This window comes from Spinacia oleracea, chromosome 4 (assembly GCF_020520425.1).
Source record: "Spinacia oleracea cultivar Varoflay chromosome 4, BTI_SOV_V1, whole genome shotgun sequence".
Taxonomy (NCBI): domain Eukaryota; kingdom Viridiplantae; phylum Streptophyta; class Magnoliopsida; order Caryophyllales; family Amaranthaceae; genus Spinacia; species Spinacia oleracea.
Genome location: NC_079490.1, coordinates 134,708,717 through 134,724,847, shown reverse-complemented (window position 1 = coordinate 134,724,847; position 16,131 = coordinate 134,708,717). Strand labels below are relative to the sequence as shown.

The following is a 16,131-nucleotide window of genomic DNA, read 5'->3' as shown; positions in this document are numbered from 1 at the left end:
AAGAGAGGTAATGTAAAATATTATTGAAGGGGAAAAAAATATTGTTGTTGTGAATAAACAACAGAGGTAAGAGATCGAGAGAATAGTGTTGTGTGTATTATTCCATATAGTACCGAGTATATATAGGATACAATAAATAGTTAGGGTTTTATTGAACCCTAGAATATTCCAGAGATATTAACAGGGGTATAATGGGCGTCCACATTATATTTCATAACATTCCCCCTTGGATGTCCATTATACAAAAATAAAATTTCTCTCTTAAAATAAAATATTTCCTAATGCACGTATGATGCTGCCTCATTAAAAACCTTACCAAGAAAATCATGTGGGGAAAAATCATGGTTAAGGGAAAAAGAGTGCAGCGCGCATCTACTCTCCCTCATGATTACATAACTTGAGATATTTGAGACGATGCAATCCAATCTGGTAAACTAATTTCTTGGAAATAGCAGTTGGAAGCGCCTTTGTAAACAGGTCTGCTAAATTTTCACTTGAACGAATCTGTAGAATCTGTACATGACCATTCTTCTACAGGTCATGGGTGAAGAAGAATTTTGGTAAAATGTGCTTTGTTCTATCACATTTGATGTATCTTTCCTTGAGTTGTGCAATGCATGTAGCATTATCCTCATACATAACTGTTGGAGCTTCTTTTCCTGTGGATATGCCACAATCTTCTCGTAAATGTTGAATTACAGACCTTAACCATACACACTCACGACTAGCTTTGTAGATAGCTAAAATTTCTTCATAGTTAGAAGAAGTAGCTACAATAGTTTAAGATAGTAAATACCAAAAAATCCTAATAAATAACAAATAACAAATAATAAATAACAAATAATAAACCGTAAACATTAAACATTAAACATTAAATAATAAGTATTAAATCATTAATAATTAATAACTAATTATTAAATAATAATAATAATAAAATTAATAATAATAAATGATAAATAATAAAAATAAAAATTAATAATAAATAATAATAAATAAGTTACATATAATAATAATAATAACAATAATAATAATAATAATAATAATAATAATAAAACTCAACTGAACTGAACTGAACTTATCTTAATTGAAATTAACTAAACTGAACTGAAAATAAGTTCTGTAATTAAAATTAAGCCAAAAATAACAGGGACTAATTATAATTATAACAAAATCAAGCACCTATGGACTTGTCCAGTATCATTTTCGTTTCTTAATTTTGGGTTTTCTAAAAACTAAAAACTGATTTTAGTGTTGGTTTTATACTTTTTTCTAACTGAAATTGATAGTAAAACAAAACTTACTGTATAAAGAGGAAGAAAATATCCCAGTGTGAGGCCAATCCATTTTCGAGTGGACGATTTGAAACACCCCCTAATTTTTTTACGTAATTCTATGCTAGTCCGTACAATGAATGATTTAACTATGAAAACATTTCTGAGCCTTCTGACTAATGTCAGTGTCTCAGTCAGTCTTTGGATTCCACTTTACGTCACATCTCACTGACAATTAAACAAACAATGTTCAACAAAATTTACGGCTATGAATATAGGATTTGTCATCTCAGCCAAGATTAATAAAATTAATCATATTATATTACTCCTTATGCCGATCAAACTAAACAGTAATACAAGAAACAGTGTATGTAGTTAATTACCCGGCGATCAACATCATATATTGAGCAAATTTTTGGTTTAATTTACATTTGGACCTACCATAATTTGCGTGGACGACATATATTGTTGCTAGTCTGTTAGCTACAAGTTTGCAACCGACAATCTTGTTTTAAAAGGTAAGGAAAAAATCAAGGAGATTCTGCGTATGAGGGAACTTCTAAGTAATCGTTTTGTACAATCAAAGATAATTGTGGGCTATTACAAGGATTCATATATCAATTGTCCTACATTCGTAATCTTGTTGTCTTATTGGCTTCTCTGTAAATATAATTGATGTCTAATTAGTCTAAGGAATTCACCAAATTGTTTATTATTGTTGATTATGTGATGTAATTTCCATGGGTTGTGATGGACTAGGTTCCCATAATTTAATGTACTCACCCAGTCACCCATGAATGCTTGAGTAGCTCCGCAAGCTGAGATACATAGGCCTTGAAAGTTGAACCGTATCCTTTGTTTTTGGAGATGTTCGGAGTACTCCAACATCATTTGATCATAATAACTAGTGTGTGGGCCAGGCGTTGCTCCGGGTTTTACTTTTAGGCGGGTTTACGTTTTCGAAAAATGTGACCAATTTTAAAAGATGTATTTTACGTTTATATGTGAAAATATGACAAACATTATAACTAGTTGAGATGGTAGGAAGTGAAACTTTTAATCCATGAGATTTGATGTTCAATCCTTGCTACATGCTTTTTTGGTTGTCAATAACCTACCATGATGCTTATTAGTGGTGACATGGCGTGTAATACGGAGTGGGTTTACGTGACACATATACGTTTTCACAAACGTCTTTTAATATATTAGTATAGATATTACAACCGAATACTAAAATGACGTTCAATTTAGACTTTATAGTCAACCAATCCAATGAACAAAGAAAATAATCTTTCTCTTAGTATAAGGTACTCTTTAGTATACTCCATACTCACTTACAACTGCTCATTTAAAAGTAACATTTACTTTCTCTGTTCCTTAAATATCGCATCATGGTTGACTTTTACTCATCTATCACGTTATTTTGACTCTTAATATCTTAAATCAATGATAAGTACAAATTATAAAAAAGTTGATATTTTTTTTTTGAAAGAAAATACGGAGTATATATCAATATAAAGTTCTTACGTATGAATAAAAAAAAGTAGCCAAAATCGTAATATAAATAGTGTAAAAAACAAAATGATGTGATATTTCAAAGACTATATAAGTTTGTGACAATTCCAATAGGCTTCCCATCTTTAGCGAAGGTGGTGACTAATAACAATCTTTGGAAGTATTAATTTCTCCCACCATACCAGGTGTTGCATGTTGCATAGTATTTGGTAAATTTATTTGGCATTGCCAATATTTTTAACGTCACCATGGGCAAACTTCTTAATGAAGAAATTCCGATAGATTTGCATGAAATGAAAGATACTCCTGATATGATATACACATTATTGTACACTTTTACAAAGTGGAGTACTACTAGCTGTACTACACTACCAAAAACAGCCTTAAAGTAAAATTTATACGCACATGCAAAATTAGTTATAGGAAACACCGCAATCTCTCTTCTCACCTCATCAACGGCCATCATTTCTCTCCACTAGAGAAAAACAACACGCGCCACCTCAGCAAGTACTGTAGAAATTTATTCCTTCAAACAACATTTTGAAAAAATAAATTAAACATTAAATATTTTGAAATTTTCCCGACAAATTTGACTCTTCAATTGTTTTTAGCCATGCCTTTTACCGCCGTAAACTTGCTTACAAACTGACATTGGCTTCTGTGAAGGCAGGCATAGCTGCGACTTCGGTGGACATCCCCGCAGACAATTATCCCCAAAACTTCCGGCCACCGGAGATTCTTTTCCAACGCCAGGAAAAAATCCCGCCGGCGGTGTCCCAGTTAAGTAATTTCCGTCCAGGTACAGTCTCTTTATGGTTCCCTTCTTGCAGAGCTCCAATGGGATTGTTCCACGTAAGCGGTTGTACCGTAACGATAGTGACGCTAAAGCAGGGAATCCCAATAAGCTCACCGGTAAATACCCTTCGATTTTGTTGAACCCCAAATCAACTGCTACTAATCCGCTGCTGTACCCTCTGTTAGGCTTCCAGATCTCGACACCTGACAAGCTGTTATTGGAGAGGTTGATTTGCTGTAACCCGGGGAGTTGGAAGAACCATGATTGTAAAACTCCGGTGAACGAGTTGGCACTGAGTTCAACCGTTTCAAGCCGAGTTAACCCGATGAAGGAGGTTTTTACGATGGGCCCGGATAACGAGTTTGCTTTGATCGCAATCTCGAGTAAATTCGGGGGTAGTTTGGGGAGATTGCCGGAAAATTTGTTGAAGCTGAGGTCAAGCCTGGTCAAATGAGAGAGAGAAAACAGAGTATTCGGGAGTGGGCCCGACAGGAGATTACCAGAGAGGTCAAGGTCTTGAAGTGATGTGAGGGTGGCTATGGAAGAAGGAAGTGGGCCGGAGAAGGAATTGTATCTGAGAGAAAGAGATTGGAGGAGAGAGAGCGAGGAGAGAGAAAGTGGGATAGTTCCATGGAACGAGTTTTGGCCGAGGTCGAGGAGAACGAGCTGGGTGAGTTTGGAAACGAGTGGGGTAAGGGTTCCTGAGTAGCCGGCTGAGTCGAGAGTGATTGAGACAACTCGGGTTGAATCAGGGGAGCAAGTGAGACCACAAATGAAGTGGGTTGTTCTTGGTGTTAAACAGGGGTCGGAAGAGAAATCCCAGCTTCCTAGGCAGGAAGATGGACGGATTGTTGACGGGTCAATGGCGGCTTTGAATGATTTGAGGGCGGCGATGTCGGCAGGGGAGGTGGCGGAGAGAGAAAATGGGAGGTGAAGGAATAAAAAGAAGAGGTGGAGATGGAGGCGGTGGTGGGGTTTAAGCATGGTGATGAAATTTTAATTTTGAGGGGTTTTTGGTGGAAGAGAGCAAGGTGGTGGTGTGGTGTATAATGGATTAATGGGGTTGAAATGTTGGATTTATATAATAAGATGATTTTTTTGGTGGATTGCCACTAAAATGTACATCAAGTAGTCATGTACACATGAGGAATTGTATGCATATTTTGAGGACAGTGTGTTAGTTGAATGTAACACTCAGATATTATCCAATTCTTGTGGGTCATCATTTGAATCATCACTCATTCACACATAGCGTTATAGAAGGTTGGTAAATTGACATTGTGGAGGGAGGACGTATTTTCGGATATCAGATTTGTGCTTGCAAATGCATATCATAGCAAAAGACAAAATAGAAAAAATGACAAAAAAGAAATTAAATGGTACTTTTTTAAATAAAAATGGTATTTTTTTTTTTACAGAATGATACTTTTTTTACATGAATGGTACTTCCTTTTTTTTCTTTTAGCTATTTGTCTTTTAGCTGATATGTGTGTTACCACACATATTTGATATGCGAAAAAACAATGATGTGATCATTTCTTTTTACTAAACGTATCTCGCATGTGTATAAAGTGTTTATTGTGAATCTATATACTCTAGTAAAACACAGGGCGCTCCATCTGGAGCTGACAAGTGTCCCTGTGTAAAAAAATTAATTTTTTTTTAAAACACTAAATTCTTAATATATTTATATTACTAGATTTACCCCGTGCGATGCACGGATTCTATTAATCGTTATATTTAAATAAAACTCCTACTCTGTATGTATATACCAATTTTATATACTTCGTATTAGATTAGAATAGTTTTTGATTTTGCATTGAATTTCATTTTAGATTCTTTTTTAATTATGAGAGTGTTTGTTTTTAAATGAAATTGTATATGTGTAATAATAATAATTAATTAATACGTGGAACTTAATTATTTATATACGTGACACTCGACTTTTTTAATTCAAAATCAATTATAAAATCTTATTTTTCATTGGCCGAAACCATTAGATTTCCTACGTGGCGCTCTAATATTGGATTAATGTTTGATTTTAAATTGATTTTTTTTATTTAAGATTAGTGTTTGATTTCGGATGAATTTTATTTTATATTTATTGTTTAATTATTAGAGTGTTTGATTTTAGATGGAGTTGTATATATTAGTAATTAATTAATTAAAACATCTACGTGGCACCTAATTAATTATCTACGTGACAATTGATTTTTTTAATTCAAAAATAAAGTAGAAATCTTATTTTTCGTTGGCCGAAATCATTAGTAATCCTATGTGGCGCTCTAATAATTCAGCAAATATAACATACGCAGTTGGGGATATTAATGTTTAAATATTGAGTTGAAATGGATGAAAAAGTCAAAAGGGGACTAATATTTAAGAACGGAGGGAGTATGTATATACCAATTTTATATAATTCGTACTTCCTCCGTTCCGCAATAGATGCATCATTTCTCTTTTGGACACTATTCATTAACTAACTTTGACAATTATTCTTTCACATTATATAAAAACAAACATAATCAAGTGAGATCTTGTTAAATTCTTATCAATGTGAGGATTCCAAATATCAGTTTTTTATAATTTTTCCTTACACGCAATTAGAGATATTAATATTCAAAGAAGCATGTTGGGATACGTGAAAAAAGAAATTGCATCTATTGCGAAACAGAGGAAGTATTAGATTAGAATAGTTTTTGATTTTGCATTGAATTTAGTTTTATATTAATTATGAACTAATTAAACAAACTCAACCAACAAAACAAAATTAACAAATTGAATTAATCAAAGGAAAAAAACGAATTGAAGGAAAAAAAAAACTAAGAAAACATAAAATCTAAAGTAGATGTTGGTTTGGTGGAGTGGGTTGACAATTCACCTCATGGGTTTATATAGATCTATTTCATCACATAGAGTTTAGTATGTTATGAACTCTAATTATTGATATTATCCCACACTTAATTTAACGTAAAATTTACTTATCATAGTAAAAGATAATTTAGATTATGGATGAATTTTATTTTAGATTAGTGTTTGATTATGGATGAATTTTATTTTAGATTTATTTTTTTAACTATTAGAGTGTTTGATTTTGGATAGAGTTGTATATATTAGTAATTAATTAATTAAAATATCTACGTGGCACCTAATTAATTATCTACATGGCACTTGATTTTTTTTAATTCAAAAATAAATTAGAAATCTTATTTTTTATTGGCCGAAACCATTAGTAATCCTAGGTGGCGCTCTAATATTTCAGCAATATGCCCCTTTATATATATATATATATATATATATATATATATATATATATATATATATATATATATATATATATATATATATATATATATATATATATATATATATATATATATATATATATATATATATATATTAGATTAGATACTTTAGAATATAGTTAGAAATCTAATATAGAATATTCAGATGATATTTAAATATAATCTACTATAGAATACGGAGTATTAAGATCTTATGGTTCCAAATATATAATAAGAATAACTCTCCTAATATTGACGTAATAACTTCTCCTAATATTGACTTCGTTCAAAATATATATTAGTAGATTACCTTATTAATTAGCAAGCACATATATTATTTTATTAATATACAATTCCTAATATAGAATTTTCTTTCGTTTAGTATATAGATATCTTAATAAGGAGAGTAAAATAATAACTCATCTCTTTTATAATAATTAATAGCCCTTAATACGGTTTAGTAGGATAGTAACTCATCTCCCTTATAACAATTAACCCATTTTTATAAAATATAAGTAACTCAAAATAATAATAATAATAATAATAATAATAATAAAGTAATACCTTTGAAAAAAGAGTTCATATTTTGTATCCCATAATATGGAGTAGTAAAATAGTAACTCATTTTTCGTTAAATAAGTAACAAAATTTTGTAAAATAAGTAACTCAAAATGATTAAAAGTAGTATCCCTTGATATGGAATTGTAAAATAATAACTCATCTCCAGTTTAATAAGTAACAAATTTTTATCAAGTAAGTAACTCAAAATGATTAAAAAATAACATTTTTAAAAAGGTTAATATCCCTTAATACGAAGTACTCATCCCCCATTATTAAGTAACCAACTTTTATAAAATAAATTACGCGAAATGTGTTATTCGGATGGAACACTACAAGAGGGGGGGTGAATTGTAGTATGGAACTTTCTAGCCAATTTTGCGGAATTATAAAGAAACTTTAAGCAAGTAGAGAAACAATGCAAGAGAGATTTTACGAGGAAACTTTCTACGCCCAACTAGAAAGAAAACCTCGACCCACTAGGGATTTCAACTTAAACTCTTTTCACTATAGGGCAACAACTCAGTTACAAACCTATAAGGAACTCGGGCATTACTTGAGTTCCTCTACGAACTCAAGTTCCAATAGTTGTTCCTCAAACAACTACGCTCTCACTGACTTCCCTAGAAGTCTCTCTTGACTCTTTTGCTTCACTCAAAGCCTATCAGCTTCTCTCTCATAGACTTCACTCAAAGCCTCCCCAAATACAACAGGAACTCACTCAAGTTCCTACCCCATACACATCAGGAACTCACTCAAGTTCCTGCCCAAAACTTATACAAGAATTCACTCAAACCCTTGACAAATTACCCATTACAAGAGCTCACTCAACCCTTGAACAACTCTTAAAATATAGACATTTGATAATTGATTAAACTCTAATATGTAGAGAGTGAATAACTGTAAAGGAACTCGGAACTGACAGGAACTCGGAACTGCAGGAACTGACTAAAAAACGTAGAACAAATATATCTTCTTTAATTACCTTCCACGTAAACCAGACTCTGTGGAATGACCGAGAAGTCAGACACTCTTGAATGAATGAGAAAGCTCTCCTTTTATAGAGGAAGAAACCTCAACCACTTTCTCCACAATCTTCTCCACTAACAACCACTAAGCCCTTCAATTTAGGCATGATCCCATGACTTTAGTCAGTAGAGAAAATCATGGAGTTAGGGCTAAGCATAATCAGGTTTTCCATGATCTCCTATTATTTCTCCACTAGTGTAGTTTTTCCAAAACAACGTAAAACAATGAGATTTTATAAAAAATAGAAAAATAAATTTTATTAAAATAAAATAACTAACAATCAGATTTTATTTTACAAAAAGATTAATTATTTTTTATTTATTAAAAATAAAATTTTAAACACATTAAACTACAAAAGATATTCAAAACAAATCCTAGAATGAATAGGACATTATTAAAAACGAATTTTAAATAATAAATAAATAAATATATGATATAAAAATCAGAATCCTAATTAAAATAAGATTTTATAAAAATTATCTTTTATTTTAAAAACATAAATAAATAGAGTTTTACTAGGAGATAAATACTCAAAGTCAAAGGTAAATCCCTAACAACTAGGAGTGTTAAAAGCCACATTATTGACACTTAAAATTACCTTAAAACTAGGAGTATTCTAGGAAGATAAACTGACGTTATTTCTCATAAGTTCCGACAAGTTCCTTTTGGCACCGTGTTCCTCAATTATTCAAGTTTCTACATACTTACATGAATCATAGAAAATAAACTCTTATTTTCTTCTTCATGCTTCATGATGCTCCAACTCAAGAGCCTCATGTTGATAGTTCCGCCTCTGGAACTTCTCCATGCTTGTTCCTACTCAGGAACTTTATACTCGTTGTTCCTCGTAGGATCTGCTGAGGAACTGATCTGTTTGTGTTCCTTTGAAGAACTTTGTTGCAGCTTGGATACTTGATTTATTGACTTGAACTCTTCATGTTTGTTTCTTCATCAAACCTATATTTGTTTCGTATACATATTGGAACTCAAACATAGGTTAGTCGTTTGCTAGTTGTCATCAAAACCATAAAGTCAGTGATGACAACCAATACAAGCAAGATGAAGAAAACTAAACTAATAAACAAGTATGCAGTAGTTAAGGACACAAACTCTAAGTCTAATGGTATACTTATATAATTAGACTTCTCTTCTGAAGTTCCCTTCACTTCTTGAGTTCCTTTCAGGAACTTCACTTCTTCTTGTATATATCTTCATAATCTTCCAACTAAATGATCTGTATTAACCGTCATTACTTGTTCATGCACATCTAAACAATACACACATTAGTTAGATAATCATCATTTGTTCATAATCATCAAAACACTATATTACTCAACAATATTCCCCCTTTTTGATGATGACAAACAAATGATGCTTATCGCAAATTAAACATTAAAGATGTACATTAATTCCCCCTTAATAATACAGACTGGAAACTATTGAACAAGTCATGCATAAGAGGATTTAGACTTGACTATATTAGACAATAAGCATTATACATAATCTTCCCCCTTTTGTCATTATCGAAAAGGACATTCTTACACATATTTGCTTTAGGTAAATCATATATACATATTGCTATATGCCACAATTACCACCATAAAGGTTAAACACTTGTTAGTCCTAAAAGTCTCAAGATGCTCAATTTTCAAACTTAGGATGCATATGCTACGCGAATTTCCAATTCACAATCCAAAGATCCAACTTTAAAATTACTGAAGGAACTTGACAAATAATAAATTAAAGTCAAGCATAGATCAAATTTGAAATTCAAAAATGGATTAAGAGAGTATGATATTGTAATATCGGGCTCAAAGAAGTATGAAAGAAATTTATGGAGCAATTTGAATAGAGGGAACTTTGAAATAGATAGTGTGCTCTATAGTTAGGTTTTCAAAGTGAGGTTCTCAACAATCATTAGAGTTTATCACTTTACCTCACAATCTTGAAATTTCTTCTAAACATAACCATGATATGTACCAATCAAGTTCACTTCTCGTCAACCACCAACTTTCCTTGAGAAACACACTGATAAAAGGAACTTGAACATATTTCATCAAGTTCTTTCAATTTTTGCTTATGTTCCCCTTTCAACTGATTCCATGAGTAAACGTCTTCAGAATCATATGTCATCTAGGAAATAATAAAGATTTGATCACCCTTGTTTATTTTTTTTTTTATTTTTTTTTTTTTTTTTTCATTTTTTTTTTTTTTTTTCACCATACATTTTTTTTTTTTTTTTTTTTTTAAAAAAAAAAAACAAGGGTGTCATTACACGTTGTGGCACTTTCCAAGAGTTTTTAAGTACAACAGTAAAGAGAAAATATATTCATACATACTTGAGTTCCACCACCAAATATGAATCATTTACATTTGTTCCTTCCTTATTCCCCCAGAGTTCCTTACCATTCCTCTCTTCATTTTGGAGCTTGTAAGTGTAGCTCCATCTAATGATTTCCCTCGAAATATCAATTGATAAGGTATAATAAACTTGCTTCTCACTTCTTCCACAAACTTCCCCCTCAAAATGTATCCATCCATTTATAACTCTTTATGTATCATCAAACCATACAAATCGATGAATATTAACTTAGAGCTCGTGGGAAGTAGTATATTTGAAGTGTCGGGATATGAGTGGAATGATAATTTTGGAAATAAGGATCTTCGAAGTTATGAAATGTTAATGATAGGAATAAAGAATACAACGTAGAGATACAATACTGGATTGTAGAGTATGATTGTACTTAGCACGGACACACAACCCAAAGGTTGTAGAATAATGCTAATGGCTCGGCACAATAGAACACTCTTTGCGAATGTAGTATAATGCTCAACCCAATCACGAACACACAAACCAGTCTTGTGGAAAGATGTTGTTCTTCAAATACATATGGTGTGGATAAGTGGAAGTTGGTTAAAATATAGGTTTGTTCCCTCTGACAATATTAAGCAAGATAAAGAAATATTTTTATGGGAATCTACTTGTCTAGTTCCATCAATGTTTCTTCCATTGTTTCTTTGGCAACTTAGGATTTTCTTGTTTGATAGCATCCATATAGTTCTATTATGAGACATCTAATACTCTTTGGGCAAGTGAGTATGCCTTTTACAGCACAAAATATAAGTGTGACACATTTACTTTAAGCATACATAATTGCCTTATCTAAATATGTGTAGGAGTTCCAAATCAACAAAACTCATGGAAAAGACTATGTTATGCTCATGCCATTGCTTCATTAAGTATTGATCCTTTAAACAGTCCATGAATAGATGAAATCATAAGGAAAGCATAATCACATAATGCATTTCAAGACGTGTACAATTAAATTAATAAGTAAACAATATAACAAAAAAAATGTACCTTATATAATTTTTCACCATGTGTATGATTACTTTGATGTGCTGGACTAATTTTGATGAATTTATGTTCGAGTTCCTTGAGTGCTAGTTCCATCATCTTGATGCCCTCACATCTTTCTGACTGGTTGTTCCTTTCAAGAACCAACCTTCTCTGAGTTCCTTTGTCGATGTCATTGAAAAATTGATTGAATGAATGTTGTAGTGCACACAGGAACTCGATAAATGAATCTGGCAATTTCTCTACTACTAGAGCAGTCGTGGAACTTGTTGCATGATATTGATTGATCGAGTTGATCTTCAGCTTCATGAACTGGAACTTGAACCTTAGTTTGAAGTTCCTCGACATGAACTTATGTAGCTGGCTACTGTTGCTTTTAATAGTGACATATTTTATCATTAGAAACTCGATTAGTTCTACAGGAACTTGCGAGTTCAATATTGAAATAAACTTTAACCTGTTGCTGGGAATAGTCATGTTAGTTTCAATCACAAGTAATATATTCACTTATTTCAACGCACATTTTTATATTTGTTGTAAACTCTGGATCATCTTCAATAACCCCTAGAAATATCAAATTATTGTTAGGAACCAAATTGTGATCCACAAAGTATGTGTTCTCTCTTTGATTCCCTTCAACTATGACATTTATTACTGATGATGTAATTTATTTTTAAAATTACCAGAGAAAACATAATTTTGGAAACTCTAAACAAATGTGCATTAATTACTCGACAATAAAAATTCACAATGGAACAGGAACTTGACTTACCAACTTTTCATTTGGAACCAATCTTACCTTAACTGTCAAAAGTTATAAGTTTCCAATGTAGGTAGCAACCAAACGATAATAGTGAATTTTCTTTCATAGAACAATCATTGTCGAGATATAACGAGTTGTTCCCCCTTAGTTGTAGCCACCTCATTTTTCATGTTACAAGTAAGCTAGAACATGTTCCTATGGTCTTCATGACCATTCTCCATCTTGAGTTATTTTAATATGAGTAATCTGGGAAAAAATAACACTCAAGTGTAGTACTTTTGTGCAAAGTTATGATTAGCGGGTTAGTCTAAAGTAAATATATATATAATCAGACATAATAACAAAATATGATGTTCCTGAAAAAGTTACTTCACGAAAGAAACATGAAACATATATTTTGTTCCATGGAACTTAGGTTAACATGAACCAAGAACTTGTACATGAAAAACTTTGACACCAAAAATTTGCTATCAAATAGTTTATGCACCATTTATCAAGTTACTGTAACCTTGAGTTCGCTGATTGTTTCACCAGAACTTAGGAAGAGTTCCTTTGATCAATGAAACTTATTATTATGCATTTTATACATATTAAATTCCAAAACAAAACCTATAACACAAATAAGGTTAGTTTGCACAATAATTTAAGAGAAACAGGTTTATATAAAAAATTCAACATTAATTAACACAAGTAAAATGAGGGAACAACCTTACTAGCATTTCACATGATTGAGTTCCTTTGAGATGTTCAAAGTGACTTCCAATTATATAGTGCATGTGAGTTGATTCGTTGATATGACCCATCATATTTGGAAGGAACTTACATGCTGGTGGAACTGGAACTAGTTTACATCTTAAGTTCCAAGTTCCGAGCCTGAGTTCCTCTTCACTGTTCCAACGAATCTAATGGATTTCCAACTCATTTTTTCTTGGTGTAGTTCTGATGTTGTTCCTTTACCTCATACACACACTCAATCATGAGTTATAAACCTGTAAAAATAATTTCGCTTCTACTACCTTCCAAAATCATGCATTAGTAGTAAATATATTTAGGTAGCATAATTTAGAAGATTAAAGTATACAAAAATTGTATACTAACAGACCTGTAAACAATTCATGGTCTTGGGAACCTGACATAATTTCAGTTCCTTTCTTTTTAGCAGTAGCATCTTAGAAAAAGATTATTTTAAACTGCTAGATCTAAGATTTAACATGCATACATATAATAAATATTCAATATACTCATAATACATGAAAAATCCGTTATTTGGACAATAAAATGATATAACATTAAATTATGCAGCCCAAAGAATAAAGTTTCCTTTGCAGGGAAACCAAGTTCCAAGAGTGGCTATATGCATTGTTCCTTTGTCTTGTTCCTTGAACCATTCAAATAATGCATGAATGCAAAATCAGTTTTAGAATCTGAAATTTGTCTCACAAAAACATATTTGAGACAATCCAAAATCGATTAAACAAATTTTAAAATATATTTGAACAATTTTCATAAAACGTTGTTAGGAACTTGATTTAAATAAATAGCGTATGCATATAAAGATCTCAAAAATTAGATGTTTACCTTAACTGTATCATTAAGGATCTTTTCGTTGCAGCCTTTATCTGTTCCTTGGAATGGTGCTGAAATGAGTTCCTTTATTCGAAAGTTTCTCTTCGGATTTTGATCCTTGTTCGGATGTGGGGAGATGATGTAATGTATTTTTATAATGTCGCACCTTCGTGAGTTCCTAAGTATAACTCGTGGGTCAACAATGATCCAGCGAGTTCCTCAATGTAGAACTTAAATTAACAGGAACTCTGACATATTAATGTGCACCTTTGTTTGTTCCTGTACCAATTTCTTTGTCGAGGGAACCCAACAGATTTGGGTCCCTTCTTGTTAGTAGTAACTGTTAAGAAATTAATCAACACAACAACTAATACCAAGATACAATATGCCTTCATATAAATGATATTCAATATATTCATGAAGCATATAAAATAATAGTTTTTAGGCAGAGAAAAAATAAGTAGGATATTTTGTTGCCTAAAAATTAAAAACTCCGAGTTCCACATATATGCATTTTCAAAATACGTTTCCTTGAAATAAATTTAATGTACTGAAGTTTGAAAAAATAAATTGAAAAATCATTTATTAAATATAGATTTTAGATTTTTCAAATTCAATTTTAAATCAAAACAAAACAGAAGTTCCATTAGAAACAATGCAAGGAACACGCAATAAATTAATGTATGCACACAAAGAAGGTCTAAAGGAATAGATATTTACCTTAGAAGATCGCCAGTTATACCTTGACTGACTTTTATTCAACAATAAAAGTCAGATCTGCCTTGTTCCTTTGAATGGGTAGGATCGAGTTCCTTTCATCAAGTTTCTTGTAATTGTTCCTCATTCCAGGAACTTAACTCAGCAGGGTTTCCTGCTTATCAGCGAGTTCCGGCTCTGATACCAATTGTTATTCGGATGGAACACTACAAGAGGGGGGGTGAATTGTAGTATGGAACTTTCTAGCCAATTTTGCGGAATTATAAAGAAACTTTAAGCAAGTAGAGAAACAATGCAAGAGAGATTTTACGAGGAAACTTTCTACGCCCAACTAGAAAGAAAACCTCGACCCACTAGGGATTTCAACTTAAACTCTTTTCACTATAGGGCAACAACTCAGTTACAAACCTATAAGGAACTCGGGCATTACTTGAGTTCCTCTACGAACTCAAGTTCCAATAGTTGTTCCTCAAACAACTACGCTCTCACTGACTTCCCTAGAAGTCTCTCTTGACTCTTTTGCTTCACTCAAAGCCTATCAGCTTCTCTCTCATAGACTTCACTCAAAGCCTCCCCAAATACAACAGGAACTCACTCAAGTTCCTACCCCATACACATCAGGAACTCACTCAAGTTCCTGCCCAAAACTTATACAAGAATTCACTCAAACCCTTGACAAATTACCCATTACAAGAGCTCACTCAACCCTTGAACAACTCTTAAAATATAGACATTTGATAATTGATTAAACTCTAATATGTAGAGAGTGAATAACTGTAAAGGAACTCGGAACTGACAGGAACTCGGAACTGCAGGAACTGACTAAAAAACGTAGAACAAATATATCTTCTTTAATTACCTTCCACGTAAACCAGACTCTGTGGAATGACCGAGAAGTCAGACACTCTTGAATGAATGAGAAAGCTCTCCTTTTATAGAGGAAGAAACCTCAACCACTTTCTCCACAATCTTCTCCACTAACAACCACTAAGCCCTTCAATTTAGGCATGATCCCATGACTTTAGTCAGTAGAGAAAATCATGGAGTTAGGGCTAAGCATAATCAGGTTTTCCATGATCTCCTATTATTTCTCCACTAGTGTAGTTTTTCCAAAACAACGTAAAACAATGAGATTTTATAAAAAATAGAAAAATAAATTTTATTAAAATAAAATAACTAACAATCAGATTTTATTTTACAAAAAGATTAATTATTTTTTATTTATTAAAAATAAAATTTTAAACACATTAAACTACAAAAGATATTCAAAACAA

The 16,131-nt window shown here is 32.0% G+C and overlaps 1 protein-coding gene across 1 annotated transcript; it reads right to left on the bottom strand.

Moving 5' to 3' along the window:
• Positions 1-3,069: 3,069 nt before the first annotated feature.
• LOC110779987 (probable inactive leucine-rich repeat receptor kinase XIAO) lies at positions 3,070-4,713 on the bottom strand. Its single transcript, XM_021984428.2, has one exon. The coding sequence runs from the start codon at positions 4,564-4,566 to the stop codon at positions 3,394-3,396; it is 1,173 nt and encodes a 390-aa protein (XP_021840120.1). The 5' UTR covers positions 4,567-4,713; the 3' UTR covers positions 3,070-3,393.
• Positions 4,714-16,131: the final 11,418 nt, after the last annotated feature.

What these genes read in the sequence shown, in the direction of transcription:
- LOC110779987 (XM_021984428.2), bottom strand. Translation starts at nt 4,566, where the DNA reads ATGCTTAAACCCCACCACCGCCTCCATCTCCACCTCTTCTTTTTATTC.